Raw genomic sequence first — 27,178 nt, 5'->3', positions numbered from 1 at the left:
AGCTGGCCTTGAACTCACAGACATCCTCCTGCCTCTACCTCCTGAGTGCTGGGATTAAAGTTATGTGTCACCACCCCCCCAGCTGGTATATATTCTTTAAAAAAAAAACCACACACATATATATATAATTCTGCTCAGTGCAGTATCTTTATGAGCGAGGACTCCAGTTCTGAAAGACATGGAAGGGTTTGCAATTCTCGCAAGCATTGTACATGAATGCTTGGGCTGTAAACATTTGTTCTGTAGCAGTAAAAGCGTGTCCCATATTTGAGCTCAAGAATTGCTGAGAACAGAAAACTTTCTAACATCAAATGGCTTTGCTGAGGATGGGTGTGGGTCTGTGTATGCCGAGGGGAGCGAGGGGAGGGAGAGGGTGGGGAAGCACACAATCTAGGTCAGGGGAAGGCGAGGCAACTCGGCAGTGGCGTCTTCTAGCCACTCAAAAAGCTCAAGATCGCTTCCCTCCATGCACTGCTGTCAGCTTTGGAATTCATTTCTCTTACCACAGGGGACCGGGGCGGGGGGAAGTGGGGGCTGTGTGTGTGTGTGTGTGTGTGTGTGTGTGTGTGTGTGTGTGTGTAGTGTGGTTTGGCCCGGGTGACCAATGTCAAATCCAAAGGGAGCAGGAGTGAGGTGAAAGACGCCATTTGGAAATTGGCTTATCACAATACGAATCACACTCTGTACCTCGCTCTCTGACCTGAAACAAGCCGCAATCTGAGTAATCATGCCTAGTACTCATCTACCTCCTCTAGAAACTAAAGATTGTCCCCGACAGCCAGCTAGCCAGCCATTTGTCTTCACCACCTGGGGCTTGATCTGCCTGAGATTGTGTTTCCAGAGAGGTGAATTTCCAGGCATTTTATGGGGGTATAGAAGCTGTTTTTTTTTAAATCTCATTTTCTGCAAAGCAAAGTTTCTTTCTTTCTTTCTTTTTTTTTTTTTTTTTTTTGAGGGGTGGTGGCTTCCTCCTGCTGCTGTGGGCCCTGAGCCCCAAAGCTTCCTGTTCTCATCTCTCCATCAATTCAGTTCCCCCCTATCTCTTGTAACCATCACGTAAACCTGAGCAAGAAGCTCAGCCCAAACACACGAAGTTCTACACTTAAATTACTGTATCGTCTTTCTTAAAATGTTCCCTAGGAGAATAATTTTCTAGGTTACATGGCCCGAGCATCAGCTAGATGTGGGAAGAAAAAAGGCCAAAAGTACAGCTGGGAAGAAATGTAAAATTGGATGGAAGTACAGCTCTTAGCGGCACAGTGGAAAGCTGCAGCCCCGAGGAAGTTGATTGTGGGGGATTAAGCTGGTGGTTTTAGGCCTCTCTTAGTCTTAGAAGAAATGGGGCCGACTTAGACACATTACAGAAACCGGCAGGAACAAACTGGGTCAAAAGCCAATTTTCAAAGCTGCTGACACATTCCAATGTAGATCTGTGCCCTGTGCAGCTACAGGTACGAACACGAAAAATGTGATTCCCAATGTCCTTTCCAACTGTTTTTCTCCCCAGCAAACATGGATCTAGCCACTTGGCAGAGGTTCCTCATCCACCATCTTGTCTACCATCCCATGGGGATCAGCATCTAGTAAGCACCTATGGTTTTAGCCGGAATGCAGAGAATAAGCTGCAGAGAGTCGCTGGCGGCTAATCCAGCCTAACACTTCTTTGTTCTTCTCTAATGAAAAAGTCTGTTTAATCTTAAGCACTGAAGGCCAATCAAGAAACTTGAGCACCTCAAAGTGAGTTTCTAGGGCACTCCAGAGCTGCCCTTGAAATGGTTTGCAGGAATCCCTGGGTGTGGTGTGTTTTCTGCCGGAGGATGGGAGTGATTGACATGGTCACCAACGGCCGCCATTCAGAACCAGAGTTCTGTCACAGGCTCTCTGTGTTTTGTCTTCAATAGTGGCAATGGGCAGAATGTGAAAAGGCAGACAGGGTTGGCTTTCTGATGAAATCCTAAATGACCACATAGATGCCATTTCCCAAGTCAAGACATATACGCTGAGTCCCTATTTGGGGATGTGACTTGTGCCAGAGGCTGAGAAGGCACAGAGCTGAGCTGGAGTCTTTCTGCTCTCAGGGAGCTCACCAATGGAAGAACCCACCATTCATTCATTCATTCATTCATTCATTCATTCACTCACTCACCAAACATTAGTAAGAAGTAACTTTCTGCTCCTAGAGATGCTGTGTGGCCCTCATCCCTATAAAACTTTGGCTAGTGGGGTAGCTAACTGGGAAATGGACAACTAAGATCACATGTGGTAAGTAACGGTGGTGGTGCAAGACGGCCCTGGAAGTACAGCCTGAGGCCAGAAGAGGGGTTGGCTTTGCTTGGGACAAGCCATCTGGAAAGATGGTCATATATAAAAGGACACTTGGAGAATGAGGCGGAGCCTGAGAAAGGATGATGGATACTGGGGGGGGGGGGCAGCAGGGAGAGTGTGTCCTCAAAGATGTGTGCTGTGTGTATGTGTGCACACATGTGCCTGTGTGCGAGCGTGATGAGCCTGGAAAGTGCGTTGGAGTCAAACGGTTTAGATTTCAATCAATTGTTAATAGGAACCCTGAAGACTTTTGAGCAAGGAAATGATATGGTCTGATTTGTCTTCTAGAAAAGTCCTTCTGGGACCATATGTAGGGTGATTGAATGAGGAAGAGGCAGGAGGCAGTGAGGTCAGTCAAGGGGCTGTGCGATCTTCTCAGCAGGCAGAGAGAGCAGGAAGGCATGCACTGGTGATAATTTGGCCCTCATCTGCTCAGTCTCTGCTCTGGACCAGGGCCATTACCTTTAATGACTTTTCTGGACTCTGCAGGATAGGTAATGCCTCCACAGACAGAGGCGGACCCTGATGCCCAAATCAGCAGGTGCCTAGGCCCAAGCCATACAGCTCACAGGCTGGGAATTGAATCCATATTCATGTAGTTGCAAAACCTGTGTTCCTTTTTCCGGCATCCCACATTGTCCCCCCTAAAGGAGAAGAGCCTCCCTTGGGGGACTTGGAGAAAGAAATGCATTTAGAACAGAGATAGCGCATAGGGAAGAGACAGCGCTCCACCCAGGCCCCGGGCGCAGCCACTGTCTACCTGTGTGATCTTGACATGTGGCTTTACATTTACAGAGTGGAGAAAGCAACCTCCTGGGTTTGCTGAGATGCTCCAGGGTACACACAGCCCCTGTGCCAGTCCTGGCTTGCAACAGGAGCTCAGGTGGTGGCGAGGACTACCTTGGATGGAAGTTGGGGTGGGCTGGGTAAAGCGGGTCGTGTGAGCCGGTGTCAGGGGCTGGAGTCTACGGGGTAACAACTAGCAAATAACTGGTTCTGGGGTTCAAGGCAGAGGTTAGTGAGGGAGCAAGGTGCAGACTGGAGGATCTTTAGCATAGAGCCAGAGAAAGGGGGTGAGGTACTTCAAAGTAAGAAGGAGAATCAGAAGGCCAAGGGCAGAGCTTCGGGGAGGTGAATATATCTGTTTAGAGAGAGCATGGGAATGCTCACAGACAAGACCCATAGGAGAACTCAGGAGAGGAAAAGGGGGGGAAGAAGGGAGGGAGGGAGAGAGACAGGAGTGGGACTGAGCAAGGGAATGAGCTCCAGGAGAGGGGCAGCCAGTAGAGTCTCATTCCATAGGAGTCTGGGAAGAACATTCTAGTAACATGAAGGAGGTTGCAGCATGTGCTGGGTAGTTTTTTTTGTTAACTTGGTACAAGTTGGAGTCATCTGGGAAGAGGGAATGTAAATTGAGAAAATGTCTCCATCAGATTGGCCCATAGGCAAGTCTGTGGGGGCATTTTCTTGATTAATGATTGGTGTGTGTGTGTGTGTGTGTGTGTGTGTGTGTGTGTGTGTGTGTGTGTGTGTGTAGGGGATCCAGCCCACTGTGGGCGGTGCCATCCCTGGGCAGGTGGGTTATATAACAAAGGTAGCTGAGTAAGCCATGAATCCGAAAGCAGCATTCCTCCATGGTCTCTGTCTCAGTTCCTGCCTGGAGCTGTGGCCCTGGTTTCCCTCAGTGATGGACTTTGATCTGGAAGTGTCAGCCAAAGAAACCCTTTCCTCCCCAAGTTGCTTTTGGTCGTGGTGTTTATGACAGCAACAGGAAGCTAACCAGGACACGGAAGTAAAGGGCTGACTTCCTTTGGAGCCAAGAGAGGAAGTGGAGGGCATGCAGTGCAGAGAACTGTTTCCATCTGAGCAACAGAGGAGAGGGAATCGATAAGGAGTCAGGCTGGGAAGCAGGGCCCAGGGAACGTTCCGTTGCTCGGTTTTTTGTTTTTTGTTTTTTTTCCCTTCCACTCCTGTGTGTAACAGAAGAGAACGAGAGCTTGAGCAAGGCCTTGAGTTCTGTGTGTGATCAACATAAGGACAGGAGCTAGCGGGAGCAGTGGGCGCTCCAACGTGGCCGGCATCTGAACGGTCACAATGCCCCACAGAGGAGGGAGGGAGGGACTTTTCATCACATGACCAGTGTCTCCGTGACTCTAGTGAAAGCCACCTTTTCCTCAGTAGCCTAGTGTGGGGCGTTTACCCACCACCCCCACAGCTTCCCAGAGTTTTCTTGAGTGCGAGCAGCAGGAAATATTAGATAGAAGGATTTATAGTGGAGAATGTTGCGGAGATAAACAGATAGAAAATAAAGGATAGCCTCGAGAGGGCCTGGAACCTATTCCAACGGGCCCGGACTGTCTCTGGTCCAGGGTTTTTATAGAGACGCCAAGGGGTGGAGCAAAAGACCTCCTCCCCCAGCACAGCCAAGTGCAGGCCATCTCAGACACCTGCACTCAGGCCCGTGGTCCTGATCATCCTCTATTCGGACCTGCTGGGTAAAGCCACGAGGAACCCCAGAACGGGCTCCCACAGCCTAGACATAGTTTGGCTTATAAAAGGTCAAACTTGAGACACTGTGGGGTCAACCACATCGCTAGATCTTTCAAGCTGAAAGCAGTTAGAAGGTGCACCCCCTGGGTGCGGGGGTGGGGGGCTTAAGTGACAAATGAAGCCATTTTATTCTACAGGCAGGTGCTCTGTGGACCCTTCCCAAGTTGTCCTCTAACACCCCGCCCCCCGCCCCACAAGGGCCTTTGTATTGCCCATAATTCTCTGTGTTGCAAGATACAGCAGTGGACTCCGTGACGGGCAGACACGTGAGAGGGCCACCTGGGCAGCTGAGGACAAGAGCTGAGGGATGCTCTTGGAGGGTGCCCTGAGGTCAGACAGGGGCCCATGGCCACCTCAGGCTCCTGAATAACCTGTGGACAGGCTTGCATTCTTTTGTGAATCACAAGGGAGTATGCTGATGGACACCTGAAATGCGGAAGAAGCCCAAGGCCACTTCTGCTCTGCAAGTGGCCGCCACAGCTCAAGCAGGGCTTGTAAACAACTTTTAAGGAGCCTCTTAGTGTCTGGGTGTGCGTGGCCTCTGTTGAGGCACCTCAGGTCTGCTGTCCCTCCCTGGCTGCCTCCACCTGCACCCTTTGCATGTGGAGCCTGGCCTTGCACGTCTGTGGGTTTGACAGCTCCTGACGTTCATACTTCCGTTCTTCCACACTACTTCAAGGTAGAATCTCATGTGTCCCACCCGGGTTCCTGAGCACTGAGCTGACAGCATCTATGACAGCCCAGCAGAGGCTGGTGTTGCCCGCTCCACACCACAGGCATGGCAGGGGGGGGGGGGAAGAGGGTGACTTATGTTACCTAACCCGGTGTCTAGCACATGGGTGCCCAGAAGGAATGCTTGGTGGGGATGTGGACTTGTCTTTTTATGAAACTGCATCGGGCTGTGCTCAAAGCAAGGCTTCTTAAGAATGGCTGCTCTGGGGCTGGAAGAGGGTTCAGGCAGCAAATAGCCCACCACGCAAGCATAAGGTCCCAAGTTCAGATCTCGAGGACCCACCAAAAAATCTGGGTGCAGATGTGTGTGTCCACAATCCCAGCACAGGGGAGGTAGTGACAGGGGGGTCCCTGGAACTCCCCCATCAGCCTGCCTAAGCCTGGTCAGTGAGCTCCAGGTTCAGTGAGACATCCTGCTTCAAAAAATTAAGGTGCGGGGCTGGAGAGATGGCTTAGAGGTTAAGAGCACCGACCGCTCTTCCAGAGGTCCTGAGTTCAACTCCCAGTACCCACATGAGATCTGGCACCCTCTTCTACATAATAAATAAATAAATCTTTAAAAAAAATTAATGTGGAAGCCAGGCGGTGGTGGCGCACACCTTTAATCCCAGCACTTGGGAGGCAGAGGCAGGTGGATCTCTGTGAGGTCAAGGCCAGCCTGGTCTAGAGAGCGAGGTCCAGGACAGCCACCAAAATTACACAGAGAAACCCTGTCTTGAAAAAAACGGGGGAAAAATAAAAAGGTGGCGAGCAAAGGAAAAAGACACCTGCTGTCAACTCCTGGATTCTACACTTATATGTACACATGTACACGGGCATGCATATACATGTGCACATGTACATAGATGCATGTACACCTGCATACATACACACATGAACATATACACAATGACTTCTCTGTTTACCAACAGGAATCTGGGATGCTATCGTGATGAAGGACATAAGACCTGTGTCCTCTATAGCAAAGGTCCTACACACGTCTCCCTTGCTCCTCTGTGTGTCTTCCAGGCAGTACTAATGGGGTAAGGCTTGGCATTGGCTAAAAAGCTTTGTCTACACGTGGGTGGTCAGGAGGTGACCCTAGACAGAAACTTTGAGACTTCCTCTTCCTCTTCTTCCCACCCCCCCATCTCCGTTTTGTTTTTGTTTTTGAGATAGGGTCTCATGTAGCCCAGACTGATCTCGAACTCACAAGGTAGCCAAAGCTGGCCTCGAACTCCTGATCCTTCTGCCTCCACCTCCTGAGTGCTAGGGTTAGAGACATGCTCTCACATCTGGTTTTGAATCACTCTATGTCTCACATCTGGTTTTGAATCACTCTTTTAAACACAACACTAGGAGTAAAAGAAGAAAAAGAACTGTGCGCATTCTTTCAGAGACAAAGGCATAGGTTGTTAGGTGGCCTCAGTGGCCAGGCTCAGGGAACCTCAGCCCCTCACCATTCCCCTGGGACCCCACATCACCTACCTTCAGAACATCTCCAGTGTGAAAGCTCAGTTCGTCTTCACCCGAGGCCACGAAATCAAACTTGGCGACGGCTTCCATGTCTTGACGAGAAGCTGGAAGAGAAACAGTGGGGTCATTGTGCCTTTCCACCAGGGACGGGATGCAGAGCAGATGGTCCTACCTGGCAGGCTCAGCGGTGGGCAGGAGGGTGGCCCAGTGCGTGTCTGCAGGCTGGAGAGCTAGGCTCAGGCAGCCGAGAGGGCTGTGCAGGGCCAGAGCTCATGTCTGCGACAAGAGCTGCTGCAGCCTTCCAGATCTGGTTCCCAGAGTCATCCTCTGAACCTCTAGACACCAGGAGTGGGAACTCCAGCCAGAGACAGCCCAGCCCCTCTCCCTCCAGCTCCCTTGGCCTGCTGTGGCCGGCTGCCGCTTCTGGGGGGCATCTCTGTTTCTCGCTGATAAGGACAGAAGGCTTGCTATCAACTGGAAGTTGAGGCCCAGGGGGCTGCAAAGACGGCTCAGTCAACACTGTCCCTTGGCTGCTATATTTAACCAGGCGGGTGTTAATTAGACAGATGCCATTTTCCCTTTTACATCTGAATCATTTAAGAGAATTAGACAGTATTGGCCGATGGGGAACTCAGCGTCCTTCTGCCCAGTTTGACGGCAGGACGCATTTCGGTTTTTGAGCCGGGAAACTCAGTCTGTCCGATAGCTTATCTTAACATCATGATGTAACCCAAGAACATTTCAGAAATTTCCATTTTGATATTTCTGAATCGAATTAACTTTCCTCCCAGTAACACCCATGTGCTGATCACTATGTCCACCTATATCCGACATTTTATATATTAAAAAAAAAAAATTGAAGGAGCTGGTGGTAATGTCACAAAGAACAGAGTGGAATACTAGTGGTGTGTGTGTGTGTGTGTGTGTGTGTGTGTGTGTGTGTGTGTGTGTGTGTGTTCGTGAGTATGATCTTGGCCAAGTAACTAAACCTCTGGGAATCTATCCCCTCATCTTTAGAATGAAAAATCTTAATATTCAGTGGATCAAGTTGTAAAATGCAGTTAAATAATAGCTGCAAATACTATACACAATACAGCTAAAGAGTATTTATGGTTTTGTTTTTTTTTTTGGAGGGGGGGCGGTTTTGAGACAGGGTTTCTCTGTGTAGCTTTGGAGCCTGTCCTGGAACTCACTCTGTAGCCCAAGCTGGCCTGGAACTCACAGGGATCTGCTTGGCTCTGCCTCCTGAGTGCTGGGAATAAAGGTGTGCGCTACCATCTCACGGCTGCATATTTATGTTTTTACTCTTAACTACTGAGCCATCTCTCCAGCCCCAAGAGTGCTTGTGTTTTTAAATAATTTATTTATTCTTATTTTATGTGCATTGGTGTTTTGCCTGCATGTATGTCCTTGTGAGGGTGTTGGATCCCCTGGAATAGGAGTTACAGATAGTTATAAACTGCCACGTGGGTGCTGGGAATTGAACTCAGGACCTCTGGAAGAGCAGTCAGTGCTCTTAACCATTGAGCCATCTCTTCAGCCCCACGAGTATGTTTTAAAGTAATTTTATTGGCTGAGAGGTGGTTCTCTTGATGGAGTACTTGTCTAGCATGTATAAGAAATTTGATCCCCAGTGCCACATAAACCAGCCATGGCAGTACACTCCTGTAATCCCAGCACTCAGGAGGTAGAGGCCAGAGGATGAGAAGTTCAAGGTCAGCCTTGGCTACATAGTGACTAGGAGGCCAGCCTGGGCTACATGGCATCCTGCAGCAAGATAACGATAATCCTAATGTTATAGGACAAATCCCTCCCCAGCTGAGGCAGCCTGAAGTAGAAAAAAAAGACAATGTCGCCTGTCTCCTACAAACTATTCTCACTGACTGTGGCACTTAATCAGCAGGACTGTCACATTCTCTGATCCTCCGCTAAGACAGCTTACTGTCGGGGCAGCTGTCTGGAAAGCTGTGGTTTGGCATTTATGCTTTACAAAATTTCACTAATTCTCAAGCCCTTTGGGGGAGTTAATAAGTTAACCCTCACACCCAGTGGGCTCTCGGTGATCAGGAAACTGGGGCTGCAAATAGTTTCCTCAGAAACTCCTCATCCCTCTCAACAAGGTCTGGGGACATCAGGAAGGTGGCGGCAGGTGGCAGGGTGCAGCAGGGAGCCCTTGGCGGATTAGAGCCGACTGTGGCAGGGTGACAGGGAGGGGGTTCAGGACGCTGACTTCCGAGGTCGGTTTTGTTTCCTGAAGGCGGTTTGTGAGATGACTATTGCCGGTCTTCAAAGGTGGATAGCGATGGAAGCATCACTCAGGAGCCAAATAAAATGCCACCCTTGACTCTCTGTGCTCTCCCCCCAGTCACGACTTGTCCCCGCACAGCGGCAACACAGATACATTCCTTTTCGTAAGCTTTCTTCAGGATCTGTCCGTTGGAGGCTAATTAACACGTTGGTGGCCTAGGTCAACCCACTGAGCAGGGAGCAGTACTCTGCCCTTCTTCCTTAAGACTAAATGCGTTTGGCTGAATTGATTCACCCCATTACCTTACTTCTCAAACCTTTCCAAATTAAAAGCCTTGCCTCTGGTTTGCAGGGGGATGGGACTTTTATGGGTCACCCTCATGGTATCCACAGTAGACACTGGTCACCTCAAGAGATCAGGTGTCGGGTTAATGGTCCTGAAAACCATGATCCCATTTCCAAGCAAATTTATCTTAATAAGCAGAATGAATATAAGGGGAGGCAAATACTAAATATATTAGAAAGTCACGTAGATTAGAGGTGAGGAAAGCTTGCTCTAGGTGTGACCTTGAGCTTGCCAAGATCAAGCCTGAGTGCTTGGTTTCTGACAGCTGTAAATCACTTGGGTGGGAAGGCCCAGACAGAAGGAAAATTGCTACTGAATAGTGTCACTTTTCTGTCTTCCCCCAGGGAAGGCTGGCAGCCTGGTGGAGCCAGAGGTACAAGCACACCACACGGCTCCCCAGCTTGTAATATTAATTCTGGCTCTGAAAACCCAATTAAACAAGCCCGCTCCTCGGGAGAGCCACTTCCTTTCCCATTTGTGGAATAAAATCTGTTTGGCTGCTCTTTGGTGGAGGGAGACGTTCAAGGTGGGGAGGGGGGCCCTTTGGTTGAGGTCAAGGGGCTCCGCACCCCCTCTCATCCCTCTTGAAGAAGAGAACAGTAATATGTCATCTTCAGACACATTTAGATCACGGCTCTTCTATATTCATTAGTGTTGGTTTGGAAAAGTTTAACAGGGGACCAGTAGGGAAGGAAGAAAATTGAACTATCAATATAGTTTATTCAGTAAATATTGATTTGCTTTTATTTATTTACTTTTGTTTAATAATCTGCACCTGTCACCACTACATTTTACATCTGGGAAACAAATTTATATATATGATGGAGATTAAAAATTGGGTAGGGTAGGAAGGGAAGGGGGTGAGGAGACCACAACCTGGATTCAAAAATGCCTTCACGCTGTTACTTGTGATTTCAGTGCTCCTGACCTCTGGGAGAGAGAAAGAGAGAGACCCCTCTCCAGACTCCTCCATCCCCACAGATGGACTCGATGTGCTATCCCTGCCAGGGACTGGCTTTAGAAATGCCTGAAATGCCACCTGCCACACAGCATGAGAAGCTGCAGCCTCCAGGGGCAGCCAGCCGCCTCCAGCAGCCTCCCCCCAAGCCGCACCCCACAGACGACGCCATTTGTGGGGCTCTAAAGCCAGCCTGCTTCCCACAGGCCCTTTGCGGCTCTCTCACGCATAATCCATTAGCAGCCCTGAGACACAGATCAGCCTCACCACAGGGTGACGCCACACAGGAATGCCTGGGCTGATCTTCTCTGCCCTTGAATTTCCTTGTAAGCTGCTTTTACTAGGGGGGAAAAAAACCACCCTGGAAAATAGTCAAGCTATATACAAGGAACGTTTGTCTACTTTTAAGACATCAGCGCCACAAGATGAAAACCAAAGGCACGAGGCAGTTCTCTAGCACAACTAACTCCATTTAGAAGCCGGTTGAAATAGGTTTGTTCAGAAAACTAGTTATCATCAAAATGGCAGCAGGCAAGAAACTTCTTGAACAATTTCAGCTCCTCCTAAGTTGGCTATGAATAGCCAAGGCTTCCATTTTATGTATCTTTTAAAAGGAGCAATTGCATAACAGCACAAAGCTAAGTGAGGCTCAGGCTCAGGACCCAACAAAAGAGGAAGCCGGCTCCTAAATTGAATCAGCCACACCGCTTCCTATTTTGCTGGGGACAGCTCTAATCCGAATGCCTGGTCCAGTGTGTGTTGTAATTCAGACAGCGTCATGTCTCCCAATGAGAGAGAGAGAGAGAGAGAGAGAGAGAGAGAGAGAGAGAGAGAGAGAGAGAGAGAGAGAGATTGCTTTTATGAACACTGCTGATCACACATTTATCAGAACATTAGCCACAAATGTAATTTTTCTTTATTTATGGGGAAAAAGAGAACAGTGAAAAGTTTACCATTGTGAACTTGGGGCTCGGGTACAAAAAAAAAAAAGCTAGAAAAATTGTAAAATTAAACCCCTAATGCTACATAATGCAGACACTTGGAGGCCACGGCCTTTACAGTGTTGTTGCTGTATTATGTTGAGATAGGGTCAATGAAGTCTTGCTATCTTGATCAGACTGACCTGGAACACCTGGGCTCAAGCAATGCTCCTGCCTCAGCCTTCTAAAGGCTGGGACTCCCTGTCTAAGACTCAGTGCAAGCAGGTAAAGCCCCTCTTGGAGACACTCAAAGGTCAGCTCAGTTACTTTCCAGAAGCAGGAAACCTTAGGTTGCTGGGGGGCAGGGGGGGTGATGACAGCTAATTCCCAGAGTACACAATAGGAAGGTTCTTAGAAAGTTATTCCGAATAGAGTATTTGTAAATGGAATCGTATTAGCATGCATTATAGAGACTCTCTCTACAAAGGAGCCCTGCGGTGAAACCCTTATGAAATGAAAAGAAAACTTTGTTATGCAAATAACTACCTTTTAATTGATCCATTTTCAAGTCTGAGTTTGTAGGCATTAAGTCTGAAAAAGAACTCACCTGTATATCACCTCTAGCTCCCCACACTGGGAGCCAAGTAAATATTAGCCTCCACTGTGCTCAGCTCTGAAAGTGCTTTTTAAAAAACTACTAAGAGACAGAACATTCTACCTTGCAGTGTAGACCAGGGGTCAGGAGGCCTTTTCTGGAAAGGGCCTGTCGTAAATACCTTTGGCTTTGGGGGTGGCATGGTGTCTGTACTGGTGACCACCGGAGCCTCTAGGTCACCCACAGACGACAAACAAATGGGTATAGTTGTTTCACTCATACTTGATTCATGAACACTGGCATTCACTTCTTTTTGCTGTGTTTTTGAGACAGGGTCTCATGCATCCCAGGCTGGTCTCAAACTGGCCAAGGAGACGAAGGTGACCTTGAACTCCTGATTCTCCTGCCTGGACCTCCTGAGTGCTGATATTGCAGGCATGCACCAGCACAGTGGGCTTGGTTTCAGACTTCTTGAAGGGAGAAGTCAGAGCTAATGGAATGAGGATTAGGACCCAGAGACATGAACTGGAATCTGCAATGTGCCATTTGCTTCCTGGGTGTCCTATTGTCTCATTCACAAAACTTCAACAACCACAGGTCCTTTGTGTGTAAACCCTAACCAGCATATATGTACTAGTCATGAGTGCTGTATTCTTAGAGTCTCCACAGTCCCTAGGCAATGCTTAGTAGATAAATGTTTGTTGCATACACGAAGCATAACAAAGGAGCTGCCACCAGAGTCACAACTATATTTTATTCTATTAAGGGAAGGGACCTAAGTATCTAAGTTTATAAGGCCCAATTAATTTCCCACTCCAAGGTGCCATGACTTTTCAGCAAACTTAGCCAGAGACACACACACAAAAAGTCTGCCTTATTTAATCCAACAGAGGGCAATGGTGCACCCCAGACTGTGGCTTGTACTTGGTAACTTTAAATTTTTTCTTTCTTTTTTTTCTTTTTCTTTTTCTGTTTCTTTTTGCCTCCCAAGGCCTTATAATCTTTATCCAGGCAAGTTTGGTGACTGTCCTCATTGTCCCTTGTGAGTTGTGAGACTTATACGCATCAACCTTTCAGAGTCTAGCACCTACAAAACACAGGATGGCTTAGATGGAGGAGAATTAGACACCATCTTCTCCCACACATTTTCTGGGGTTTAAATTTCTTCTGAACACCCTGGCAAGATGGTCCCTTTCATCTCAGGGTCCCCTTACTCTGTCTTTTTTTCTGCCCTTCAGAGACAGTGTCTTACTTTGTAACCTAAGCTGGCCTCACACTTGCAAAATCCTCCTGCTGCAGCCTCCGGAAAACTGGGATTCCAGGTGCGGGCCTGATTCGTGTTCTGCTTTTGAGCATAAGGTAGTGATCTCGTGTTGAAATCCACATTGTGTTGCTCTCCCCCTTTCTTTTCCATGTGCTAATGTGGGCTTCATAGGCATTTAGGCACATGTATGTATGTGTGGAGGTTTGAAAACAACGCTGGATGTCACTATGTATCGAGGCAGAGTTTCTTGCAGAACCCAGAGCTCACAGATTCTGGCTAGTCTTGTGGGCCAGCGAGCCAGCCCCAGGGAACATATATCTCTTCCTTCCTAGAACTGGAGGCAGCAATCAATGATGCCTGCCTGGCTTTTCAGTGGGTTCAGGGATTCCAACTGTTCCTCACTGGGAGTGCGTTCTCCATTGAGCCATCTCCACAGCTCCTTTTGTGTGGATTTCTTTATGACTGCTCCAGCTGTGTCTGGGGCCATTCTGCCTTAGCGGGCACTGGGCATATCGGGAGAGAACAAAGAGGCACAGATAAATGGCTCCTGAGAATTTGTAATCACTGGGTGGACAATGACCTCTCAGCTCGCCCATCAGCTTCTGTTTCAAATATTCTTCTAGAGGCACAAACCAATTTATTCCAGAAGCCATGTGAGATGGGGAAGGCTTCTCTGCATTTGGGGCTCTCAAATAACAGAAATGATAACCTGCTTGCCAAATGTCTAACAAGACATATAGTTTTGTTTTTTTACTGTGTCTGTTCTTGAACTGTCTTTAACACATTCTCTGCAGCCTTTAAAACTGACCTGTGAATCCCTTTCTGATAAGATTCCACTTCTGTTTCTTCAAAAATTTGCATCTAAGGCCAGGTCCAGAGAATGGAGTGGGAGCAGCAATAACCAAGGCTCCCTGGTACTCCCCGCCCTCCCCCCACGCCCCATCCGTCATCATCAGATCCGGGCCGCAAGTAGCCCTGCATCTAAAGGTGGCCCTCAGGGTCCTCTTCATTAGATTTGCAGCCAATGGTTCCTCTAGCTATTGGTCCTCGTAAGTGAGATTCCCCATCATTTCTTTTTTGGCTCGGGATTTTAGGCAAATGAACAGCCTTCTCAGTGGAGACAGGTGATATCTCTCCCGGGAATAGATAAACATTTCTGATTTCACTGCAACCGAAGAAAGCAAAGACCAGCAGAGTACATCCCGCCCAAACCATTCTGTCGAGGAGGCTGAGATCTCCCTCCCTTCTAAAGTGACTCTGTGCACACAGGACATTCTTATTTTTCTCCTGCCCTCGGCTGACTCATTCTTTTCAACCCCCTGCACCCCAGGAAAGCACAAATCCCCCATCACAACCGGCAGGGGTGAATACATGGAACTCAAGGGGGCCTCTGCAGCTTATCTGAGAACAATAATGTATCAGTCCCCGGCCGCTGCTGCTTGTCTTGGAGACCCAGGGGAAGTGGCTTACAAAATGGAAGCCTGGGGGCCCCCGCCCCCACCTCCCATCCATTTCTGTCCTGCGAGCAGGTGTGTTCCCCGAATAACAGTTCATCTTCTCATTGCTTCTCATCTACAGGAAGCCACCAGCAGAGCTGTCTCTAATGACAGGCGACAAAGGGGCAGCTGGTTTGGCAGGGAGGTGCTGAGCCGGCAGACAGGGGAGTTTGCTGCTTTCTCCTCTTCATCTGGAGACGCCTGGGGCTCTGCCCATCACCATCCTGGCGCTCCGGCCGGCCGGGGCACAGGTCATTACCGGCTGTTCCTTACATCTCACTGCTCCCTATTACCAGGGACCCTCCTGGAGACTCTGGCCAACCCGAGGTCAGGGAGCCTCTTGGGATTTGTTGGTACTCTCTTGCGGTTTTCCAAATGGGAAGCTTCTGTGGTTGGAAGGTATTTAGTGTTGAGGTTTGTGTGAAGCATATTAAGTAGGGTGGTTTTTTTCCCCCAGACTTACAGACTAACTTACACACAGGAAGAGTCCCTAAAATCCCCAATATCCTTATTTAATCAAATTGCTGTTCTGCAGGTCCCTGTCGCTGTGGATTACGGAGACTGCATTTCTCTCAGGGAGAGATGCTGCTGTCTCTCTTTTTTTAATTCGCTTTTTCTTCTCCCCTCAAGATTTTTTTTGTTTTGTTTTGTTTTAGAGGAAGGAGTGGGAAGAGAAGGAAGTAAAGGAAGAGGAGAGATATATGAGGACACTGTCCCTAGGCAGGTGCCCTCCCCTCTTCCCAAGTTCCAGCTTCATCATTGGCTTTCAGCGTCTTCTTTCTCTTTAATCCATTCAGCCTGGCTTATATAATCAACTATTTTTTTTATGCTTATCACATGAAATCTCATACACCCCCAAACTTTATCGAAGAAAACTACCCTTCTCTTTTTTTCTTTAACTGTAACACACATGTTCTATTAAACTTAGATGACACCCACCTGGTTTTCCTACCCCGTCAAACTGTCAGGTGAGGCTGCCTCAGTAGAAAGGAGGCTCACCACGGAGGACTGGGGGGGGGGGGGCGCGGCCGGCGGGGGTGGTGATTCGGACAAACCTGCCTTCAAAGCCCTGTGGCTTGCTTGATGGCCAAGGCATGTTAGTTCTCCATGCCTCAGTTTCCTCTCCAAGAATTCAGATACCAATCCTCATGCCATCGCCTTCCAGGGAAAGTGAATGCAGAAAGCCCGGCTCAGCCCTGGCATTTGCCTGCATACCGTCTTTCCCCCAAAGCATTTTGGCATTCTGAGTACTCTACCAACATTTCTTTTAGAGAAGAACAAATGTCAAAACTGCTTTTAAAAGTGTAAATCCACCAAACATATGCTCCTTTTTCCCTCTCCTTCGAAGCCTCCGTTTCCCCTCATTTCCCCTGGGCAGGTGCTAACTTCTTTCTCCTGGCCACGAGCCCTGGCTGCGGTGTTAGCCAAAGATACAGTCATGGCGTGGGATGGAGACCACTCAGTAGGCAGGAGGAAAAGGCCAACTAGCCAAGCGGAAAGGGGGAAACTGATCTGGCTTCTGCACTCTGCGCAACCACCCAGAGCGAGATCATGGTGTGACTGGCTTAAAACAGGAAACCCCGGGACAGCCAGTGAGGCAAAACATCACCCAAGTTTCACCACTGCCTAGAGACAAGAGTTGGCCAAGACTAATCTGCCATTGCATGCCGTGGTCTGTGATGTGCCAAGGGCTTTAACCATTGTGATGTTGGGGGAGGGGCAGTACTGAGAATTCAGTCTACTGCTTCATGCAATGCTAGGCAAGTTCTCAACCACTGAGCTACACCCCCAGATCAGCATTTATTATTACTGTTCGCGACTAGACATGGGAAAAGGAAGCAAGATAGCAGAGCTCGTGTCCGATGATTCCTAAGGCTATGTGCTCTCTCTGCTTGGTTTCTTGGTCTCTATTGGCACCAGCAAAATCACAGGCCCTCCTCCTACCAGGTCAGGGTAATTGCTAACTAGCTTAGGCCTGCTGAACCTTCCTGGGTGGCTGTCTGTCAGCTAAGAAATTGACAGCAGCAATTCCCCCACACCATGGAAACTCAAGCCCATTACTTCTTGGTCAAAGAGGCAAGGACTGCAATAAACTGGGCTGACCTCAGAATGGGCAATCACGGGCTCTGCGGCAGTTTTGGAAATGGGAACCATATCACTTCACATACTTGAAAATTGCAGCTCCTTCCCCTTCCATCCCCCGCTTCCCCACCTCCCTTTTTTTCCCTATTTCTCTTCCCCCCTTTCCCTCCCACCCCCTACAATATATTCTCTCTCTACAATATATTCAAGGGTTTTCAACTTCACGTTCTCCTTTAAACACTAGTCACTTAGCATGGTTATACTTATGTTTTTAATTTCTCCTATTGTTTTATTAAAACAACACCATGAAAACCTTGAAACAACACATCCAAATGCCAAGAACCCCCTGGCCCCACTAGAGAGGTCCCTAACAGCCCCACTGTGCTGTGAAGCTGACTTCAGATCCAGCAACCCTGTGCTTTAAGGCAACTGTAGAACTGGGAGGAAGGCTGGTGCATCCCTGGCCAACTGTTCATTTTATCCTTAGTGTTTCCGAAAGCCGCAGCAATTGTCTTCAGACACACCAGGAGGGCCGCGGGCAGATCCAAATGGAAACAAAGCATTACAAGTACCACCCTGACTCAGAAATCACTTGGTGAACCCCGTCAGAAGGGCATGGGGAGCGGCTGGGGTAGATGAGCGTAAAGGGCAAGAAAGGGCCAGACAGATTCTTACAGAAGCCAGGCTCTTTTATCCTTCCCCCCGACACTCCCTATGCGCATCACGAGCTCCCTTCTGATCCATCACTAGGATTTCACGGGGCCTTCAAGCTCTCTTCTCTTCTTCCATTCTGCTCACTCCCATGTTTGCTTGTATGGATCTGGGTTCTGAAAGTTCGTCATATTCATCACGTATTTGAAAGCCTCCATCTTCTTGCTCTGTGGCCACTGGGGCGGTACCAAGGCTTCCACACACATAACAAATCCACTCCCTCTTATCTCCTCTCTCTTCCCTCCCTGTCGGTGCCTGGAGCGCTTGTCAATCTTATTTGACCAACACACAAAAGCGTAGCTCAGAAGACTCCGTGATCGCAACTACCTTAATCTTTTTGTCACTTGTCCTTACGTCGTCGAATCCCCATTTATCATCAGAACACTGGCCATTTTTCAGCTCACTGCTTTCCAAGCTTGCAAAAGCGAACATTAACTCAGATGGTCACTTACCTGCCTTCAGCCCATAAGTCTGTCCCTGAAAATCTAGAGGCACTGACAGCTTCATACAACAAGTCACCCAGTAAAGGCACTAAAAGTCGCCAGTCAAAGGGCTGGTATTAACTGGGCGTGGTGGTGGTGGCACATGTCTGTAATCCCAACACTTTGGAGGCTGAGGCGGGGGGGGGGGGGGGGATCCGTCAAAAGTTTGATACTGCTTTGGAATACATAGTCTCTGTCTCAGAAAGCAAAACAAGCAAAGCTCCAGACAAAGGGATGATGTTTTGAATTTTGCTTGTCAAGAAAATAATTAAAATTTTCTCATTTTTAGGAAAACGTAGGTCTTTCTAAATTGAGTTTGGTTAAAGAAAGCTATGCTTGCATTTGTCTTACAGAATACGGTATTCTCTCTTCTCTCTCACTCTCTCTCCCCAGACATCTCTCTCTTCTCCTCTCTCTCTCTCTCTCTCTCTCTCTCTCTCTCTCTCTCTCTCTCTCTCTCTCGACAGGGTCTCACACAGCCCGCACTGCCTTCAACTGGATACCTAGACAAGGCTGTACTCGAACTCCTGACCCCCTGCCTCTACCTCCCATATGGTGAGATTATAGATGAACACCACCACACTCAGCCAGTTCTCTTTTGTTTGTCTTGCTCCTTTTGATCAAGGAGGGTCCCCCAATCCTGGGCCCACCAAGTTGGAATCAATTCCCAAAACTCGTGGGTTTTTCCTCGCAGAGTATGTAGGTGCAAAGGAAGTGACCTGGTTGGAAAATGTAAGCGAAGCACTAGACAAGTCTGTTATGTTGGACAAAAATGCCTCCCCTCATTCCAAATAGCGCTCAAGGAAGAAAAACCAAAGCCACCGTAAATCCCAGATTCTTGTTCCTGAACTCGACTGTTCCCAAGATCCTCCATCACCCATCCTTGATCTCCCGGTTATTTTCCAAAGGCCACATCTCAGTCATTCTCTAGCTTCAGAATATGTCTCTCGACTTGAGCTCAGTATTCAGGAAGTGACCTGAGCAGGCTGTGTGGAATAGGATGATCAAATTACTTTCTCTGCCTGCCAGCATTTGGTAATTGTGTTATTCGTTGCTGCTGGCAGTCCGGGAGGCAAAACACTCTAAGAACTCAGGTGTTTTTAACAGGAAGATGGCGGAGCTAGGCCTCTCCATCTCTGTCGTGGGGGTTTTGAATCAGAATACAGGGCTTCACATGGCCCCTGAAACTTCGTTTCTCTCAGTTCCTTTGGCCAACTGCCAGCCCATTTGGCGTGCAGATGTTTTGATTTCTTTCTAGTTGCTGCCTTCAAGTTTTTCTTCCTCTTCCTCTCCCTCCTCTTCCCTGCACATCATTTTATGACACAGCCTTTCTCTGGGTTGGAGGGCACCCATTAGGTAGGCTGGTTGACCAGCAAGCCAACGAGCTGCCTAGTTCCAGTTTCCCTGTATTGTGATCATAGGCACACATGCAACCACACTTGACTTTTGGCTTCTTAATGCAGGTTCTGTGGCTCAAGCTCACGTCCTCGGACTTGCAAGGCAAGCACTTTATCTACTGAGCCATGCCCCGGGCCCAACTCTTTCTTCTTAAGCGAACTGCATGACTTCGGGTCTTTATTCTATAATAAATGGACAATGATCCATAATAAATGGATGTGGACTTTGGAGCTAGGCACAGTGAGCTGCAAGTCCTAGCTCCTTCCTTGACCAGCTGTGTGACGTCAGCGAACTGGTCATCCTTGAGCTCAGTTTCTGTACCTAAAACCTCCTTCTGTGATAGGAACCCATTAATTGAGATTGAGTAACAGTCTGTCTGTCTGTCTGTCTGTCTGTCTGTCTGTCTCTCTCTCTCTTCTTCTTCTCTCCCTTTCTCTCTTTTTTCCTTTCTTAACAGGATCTCAGGTAGCCCAGGATGGCCTCAAACTCATGATGTAGCCAAGGATAACCTTAAACTTCTGACCCTCCTTGCTCCGTCACTTGAGTACTGGCATTAGAGGCACGTGCTACCACACCCAATTTATTATTATTATTTAAAATTTATTCTTCTTTCATACATTACATTCCAAGCACAGTTTTCCATCCCTTTACTCTTCCTGGTCCCTTCCACTTCCCTTCTCTCCCAGATGCACTTCTCTGTTTCCCTTTAGAAAAGAGCAGGCTTCCCAGGGATATCAAAACACGGCATATCAAGTTACAACAAGATTAGACACAAACCCTCCTATCAAGGCTGGATGAGGCAACCCAAGAGGAGGAAAAGGGTCCCAAGAGCAAAAGAGTCAGAGACAGCTCCACTCCCACTGTGAGGAGTCCCTCAAGAGCACCAGGCTACACAACCATAACATATACGCAGAGGACCCAGCTCAGACCCATACAGGCTCTGTGATTGTCGCTGAAGTCTCTGTGAACCCCTGTGAACCCTGCTTAGTTGATTCTGGGGGCTGTGTTCTCGTGGATCACACCCAATTTATTTGGTACTGAGACCCAAACCAGGGTGCATGCTAGATAAACACTGCCATCCAAGCTGTACCCTCTACTTCTTCGTCCTTCCCCACCCCTTAGATAAAGCATCTACACGCTTATCTTCATTTTGTCCTCTAGAATCTTGTGACAAGTGCACTCTAACATCAAAGTCCAAGCAGACCGTGCCTGTGCCCCTTTCTGTATATGCCTATGGCAGCCCTGGCCCCTGGAAGGAAGCACACTGCCACAGGGCCAGCTCCTTCACGGCCACACTTGGGGAGAGCCCGAGTGGCAGCTGCTCTTCTGCTTTCTCCTCGGTCCCCTCACCGTGCCGTTCTGTTTCCCCATCCGTGTGCTTCTTTGCAAACAAAGCACTGTGTTTACTTCTCTGGTGTCGGAGAGGCCCACTGTAGTCTCCCGTCTTCCTACATTCCACTCTTCTGGCCAGGGGCGTCCAGAGGCCTCTGTGTGCTGACACTTTCTGACATGTGCTTTCTGAGGATGCTTTTCCCATTCAGAACCTGTCAATGTCACACTGTCACGTGACCTCTCCTGGCCGCTCCAGCCTCTCTCATCGTCATGTCAGGCCTTCGGCCCTCTCTCCCCATCCTGTCTTTCAAAACTGACTTCAGAATTCCAACTGCCTGAAGCAAACGTGCCTTGGCAAGCAGCTAGCTGCTCGTTCCCCAGGCACCCTGCCTGCCCAGGAGCCTCTGCCCTATCATCCCTCTGCGGTTCAGCTCACACCACTATGTACGGCTGTGCAAGTTGTCCGCTGCACACTGGCCCGGGCTCAGACTATAGCGGGGCTAAGTCCATCCATCCCTCTTCTAATTACGCTGCAAATCCTGGCATGGATGTGTCTGTCTAAAGTTAAGGGTGCTTTTTCTAGCTGGGCGGTGGTGGCGCACGCCTTTAATCCCAGCACTCGGGAGGCAGGTGGATCTCTAAGTTTGAGGTTAACCTTAGTGTACAGAATGAGCTCCAGGACAGCCAGGGCTACACAAAGAGACTCTGTCTTGAAAAATGAAACAAAACAAACAAAGAATTTTTTTTTTTTAATTTTTTTGAGACAGGGTTTTTTCTGAAGAGTTTTGGTGCCTGTCCCGGATCTCACTCTGTAGACCAGGCTGGCCTCAAACTCACAGAGATCCGCCTGCCTCTGCCTCCCGAGTGCTGGGATTAAAGGTGTGCGCCACTGCCACCCGGCAAGAGTGCATTTTCTTAAGGATATCAAGACTCCTGGTCTAAGATCAAATGTTTTACTTGGGGCTCATCCCTGTCACATCAACTGGCCTCACTCTCTCTGATTCTTCTGTGAGTACTAGTGTGTCTCTCTCTTGTCTGATGCTGTGCAAACCTGGGCTCTTCCACTAGCCCTCTGGGTAATGTGACCCCAAGATAGTCATCCAAATTCACCGAGCCTCAGCTCCTTCCTGTCGGGGCCGTTCTGTGTGGCCCAAGCTGCCTTCAAATTCACAACCCTCCTGAATTTGCTTCTCAACATGTGGGTAACATGTGTGTTACACGTGGGGGACATGTGGGTAACATGTGTGTTACACGTGGGGGCCATGGAGCCTAGAGGTTTTTCTGTCTTAAAAAAGATGCGGCTAAAACCAGACATGGTGGCTCACATCTGCAATACCAGCATTTGAGGATCTTTGGCAGAAGGACTGCCGTGAGTTTGAGCCAGGATGGGCTCCACAGTGAGTCCTAGGCCAGTCTGGGGTACAGTGTAGGACTCTCTAAAAAAAGGAGAGAAAAGAAAACACAAAACAGGACTAACAGTGCCGTCTTCCTAGTGTTTGGGGATGGTGAAGCATAAAATGTTCGTCTCAAACATTGAGTGAAGTGCCTGGTACAGAACAGGCGAGCAATGAGCACTAGTTATTGGGACGTGGAAAACATTAACATATTTATTTTTCTCGGCAGCTAATAAGGAGGTAAGAGTATGGAAATGTAACTCCTTCAGCCGGGTTTCCAGGTAAAACACAAAGTGCCCAATTAAACTTCAATTTCAGAGAAATAAGTTAGTATGCACACATGGCAAATGTTTACCTTCACCACAGGAATCTCTTAAGCGTAGACTGTACTCCCGCTGAGAATAATGGCCAGGAGTCCTTCTGCTCCGGTCTCCCTCTCAGCTCCACCTCTCCCCTGACACCAAGTCTGCCCCTTGAAGCCTGGGGAGAATGCTAGCAATCAGACCAGCAGCTGTGGAAGGAGGTCTTTGGATGTCTTATTATAAAATGTTCTGCATCCCTGGGACAGAATTCAGGGTCTTGTGCATGCTAGGCACATGATCTGCCACTGAGCCCCATCTCTGGGTGTGTGGGGAGGGTTGTATGCAGAGGTCTATATTCTCACTCATGCATCCTGTGAGCCACAGAAGGTCACACCTCCTAAAATCCCCACCTTTGGCGATTTGCTACTTTTAATACTTGTGGGTCCAAGTTGAGCTTTAGCCGTTATTGGTGGGTTTTATGCGTTGGAATTCCTGCTTTCTAAGTGACTCCTCTTGTAAGCCATCATGGGCAAAGCAGGGATCCTCCGGGGCCTCTTCAGTATTCCTATGATTCCCTCATGATTATTTCGGCATTTCCTATCATTATTTCAGAATCACTACCCACTTTCTCATACCTATAACTAGTCACACAGTTTCCTGTTTGGCATTTGCACCACAGCACAAAATTCCTGGGCACCAGCCCCAGGAAATCATTAGTAATCTCATCACGTAGCCACCAGGTTGACATTTGCCTGTGTCATCCATGTATGTAGTCCTGGTGACAAATGCTCTTTGAATGGCTGATTATACCTCATCCTTTGTGTTTCTGATTTGTGTCTTCCTAGAACCTCACTTCTTCCTGGAACCATCTTAGAGGAAGTTACAAAACCGCCAACAGTCCCAAATGTGCATCTGGTCTCTCTCTCTCTCTCGGTATCTCTCGATCTCGGCCTCTCTCTCTCTCTCTCTCTCTCTCTCTCTCTCTCTCTCTCTCTCTCTCTCTCTCTCTCTCTGTCTCTCCACCCCCCTCGTTATATTCTCCTTTTTATATTCTCTCATTTCAAATCTCCTGTCACTGACCTTTCCCTTTATTTTAAGAAGTGACCTTTTCTCCTCAGATTATTTTCAGTGTCTTGGCTTCACTGAACTCTCACTTTCTGTCTCTCTGGGGTATCTATATTATTATTATTATTATTTATTATTATTATTATTATATTGTTATCATCATCATCATCATTATTATTATTTTGATTTTGTTTTGGGGGAAGTTTGAAACAAAGTCTCACACAATCACCCTCACCCACCCAGCTCTTACCATGTAGCTCAGGCTGGCCTCAGACTTGCTATTCTACTGCTATCCTTCTGAGTGTCTGAATTACAGGCGTCCCCAAGTCTAGCAGAGACATCCAACTCTGGAGTGTCTGGGATTTCAGGCCTGTGTGCCTCCATACCTTACTTTAGGTGGCGCCAGGAATCACAACCCAGGGTCTCTGGTTTGCTAGGCCAACCCTCTGCCCACTAAGCTACTACATCCCCAGCACAGGGGCATTGCTCTCAAGGCCATGTGCATCCATTCGACAACGTCTCCCAAGCTTTACTCTGCACCAGGCGCTTTGCTGAGCATGGAGACCCAGAATGGACCAGAACTTGAGAGGCTCACAGCTTTATCGGAAGGATAGATTAGCTAGCCAAAGATTCCGGCCACGTTGATAAAGGAACCAATCTGCAGGCGGTCAAGTTCAAAGGAGAAGCTTCCTCAATCAAGCGGCAATTGAGCCCAGCCTTGCAAACCAGAAGGCAGGCAGAATAGAGAGCCCAGCAGTGTGACACACACACAGAGTGCCGTGAGCAAAGGCAAGATGGGGACCCTGTGGAGTGGCAGAAGACAGGATGAGTGACCGGGGTGGAGGCAGGTCACAGAGCATCATCTCATCTCTGGAAAATGTGCTGCAGACACACTGAGATTCCATTTAACATCTCTGGTGGCATTATGGAGATTGGAAGGCAAAGGCACCTGAAGATGGAGAAACTATTCAAGTCATTGTGCCTGGACATGGTGTCACAGCGACACCGCCATGGGGGACATTTTAATAGACGGCCCTGGTGCTTCCTGAGTCAAGGATTACAGACAGGAAGCGATCCGGGAGGAATCAGAAATGTGAGATTCCAGGCAAGGGTTAGGCAGGGAGGGGCATTTTTCAATAACAGACTGTATAGAGATGGAAATTTGGAAACTATTCCAAAATAGATGAGTGTTGTTAAAAATCCGAGTAAGTGGGGTTTCTGTTATTGTACCTTCCCTGCTGTGGAGGACTCCATTCCTCAGAACTGTAATCCCAAACAACTCCCCTCCCCTTCCCTGAGCTGCTTCTTGCCAGGCAAGGAGAAGAGTAATCACCACACCCATCCTTTTGCATCCAGCTTCTTCCAATGGTGACATTGTACCCTCCCTCCCCCCCAGTGCAGTATCAAAACTAGAAAACTGTCATGGGTACTCATCATCTCTGGGCTGCCGCCTGCTCAGTTATTCCTCGATAGCCAGAAGTAGCATGACTAAGAAGAACCTAAACACTGTAACCTGTAAGATTCAGGGGTCAAGAGTCTGGTGTGTATTCAGGAGGTTTTCTGTTCCCTGAACCCTTAGGCCAAAAATCTTTCCTGGGACCACATATGATCTCCACCAACATTCTGTGATCTGGCCAAGCTCCTCACTATTCACGTGGCTTTCTCCTTGTCAGGGAGGATGGTGAAGGTATGCAGGTTGCTCAACTGTTCCCATCACTGTCAAGGTTGGGAGGCGAGGAGCAGAAAAAGGAGGCAATGTATTCCTGGTCACACTGCCTACCATCCCATGTCTTGCTGACTTCAAACCGAAGCTCCTGTTAGGACATTACGATTGTGATGGGTAGCTCCTGCCATTGTCTACACAACAGAAAGCCAACAGGTTAGGAGGGAGTCAGCATTCTCATTGATGACCCCATCTAATTTGGAAGTAGAGAGAATTTCAGAGGGATGTACAGCGCCCCCCCCCCCCCCCGTCCCCCCAAACACAGTAGATCCTCCATAAATACCAGGGATGGAATCAGACCAATTTCCAGCCAGGTACATTTCCCAAGAGCTGAGTAACACAAAGCTACTACCCAGAAATTTCTTTGCTTCTAGGAAACAAATGCAACATAGAAAATGATGCCAACTTGTTGGTAACAGCGGCTGTCCATCCACCAGGGTTCAGCCAAGGCAAATAACCCACTGTTAACGGAGGGAGAGAGAGAGAGAGAGAGTTCCCTGTGTTTCACCTTTAAGCGGTAATTTGCTAATGGGTAAATATAGAATGACTTTCTTTCTCCCTTGGAGACAAATGAGTTCTGGATCTCATGAACCAATACATCCGGCAAGAAGTAGGAAACAGAAAATAAGGAAAAAACAAACCAGGTGTTTTGCCTGTTAAGATTTGAAAAGTGAAGGGACTATTTATTTTGAACAGCTTAGAGAGAGGAGTTGGCCTGGGCACTTTCTGAGCTGCCAAAGGAGGAGGCTGGACATGGGCAGTGAGATGTCTTTAGGCAGAGTGAACCCTGTAAGTGACATCTCTGCCACTCAAACTCCTAATTGATTGATTGATTGATTGAATATGAGCTTTTAAGTTTTTATTTACTTATTTACTTTATGAATATGTGTGTGCCCACTTGTCTGTAAATGCACCGCATGTGTGCAGGTGCCCCCAGAAGCCAGAAGAAGGTGTTGGACCCCCTAGAGGTGGAGTCACAGACAGTCCTGAGCTGCCCAATGTGGGCATTAGGAATGAAGCCTGGATTCCTGGCAAGAATAGCAAGTGTTCCTAACTGCTGAGTCACCTGCCCAGCCCCTAAATAAGGGTATGTTTGTTTTCTTTTGCTTTTGTTTTTGCTTTTTTGAGACAGTAGTTCATGGAGCCCCGCTAGCCTCAGACTTGATTTGTAGCTGAGGATGATCCTGAACTTCTGGTCTGCCTGCCTCCACTTCTCAAGTTTTAGGATTACAGACGTGCACCACCACACCTGGTTTATGTGGTGCAGGGATCAAACCCAGGACTTTGTGCATGCCAGGTCTGAGTGAGAACTCCTGGAAAGAAGCGTGTCTGCAGAGACTGAATGGCTGTTTAGAACTGCAGAACCATGGAGAGGTTGGAATGTTGCAGGCCCAGAGACTAATAATTTTATCTTGGCTCATTCTAGCTCTCTGCAATAGCCATCCCTTGCCCACCTCTCTGTCAGAACTAACATCTTCTAATAGATTAAAAACATCTTAGAATCTATTAACTTAGCAGACCACTAGCTTCCACCAACCCAAAAGCTCAGGTAGCATCTTGGGCCAATAGAAAAGCTTCCCCCATGTCTTTGTATCTGTCTCTCTCTGATGTACCCACCAATGTATTTTATATTTATTTACCTTGATTTGTGACTTTCTCTGTTCTGTAAAATGATAAGACTTCATGAACCTCCTTCCTTGTTAGAACACGGAATTTGGGGTAATCTAAATCTGTGTTTCCAGACAGGGTCACTCAAAATGGCTCCGGAATAAACTGTCTCTTGTTTCCTTGAAGGTGAAAG

At 48.1% G+C, this 27,178-nt stretch overlaps 1 protein-coding gene across 1 annotated transcript in view; it reads right to left on the bottom strand.

Annotated features, from left to right (window-relative positions):
- The window catches only part of Grap2 (GRB2 related adaptor protein 2), a 75,660-nt gene that overhangs the window by 17,847 nt on the left and 30,635 nt on the right, over positions 1–27,178 (bottom strand). The window contains exon 2 of the mRNA XM_006979178.3: positions 7,075–7,166. Coding sequence (XP_006979240.1) covers positions 7,075–7,152 — 78 coding nt within the window. The 5' untranslated portion in view covers positions 7,153–7,166. The remainder of the gene's footprint in view (positions 1–7,074; positions 7,167–27,178) is intronic.

This window comes from Peromyscus maniculatus, chromosome 20, assembly GCF_049852395.1.
Source record: "Peromyscus maniculatus bairdii isolate BWxNUB_F1_BW_parent chromosome 20, HU_Pman_BW_mat_3.1, whole genome shotgun sequence".
Lineage (NCBI taxonomy): Eukaryota > Metazoa > Chordata > Mammalia > Rodentia > Cricetidae > Peromyscus > Peromyscus maniculatus.
This window is presented reverse-complemented; position numbering and strand designations above follow the sequence as displayed.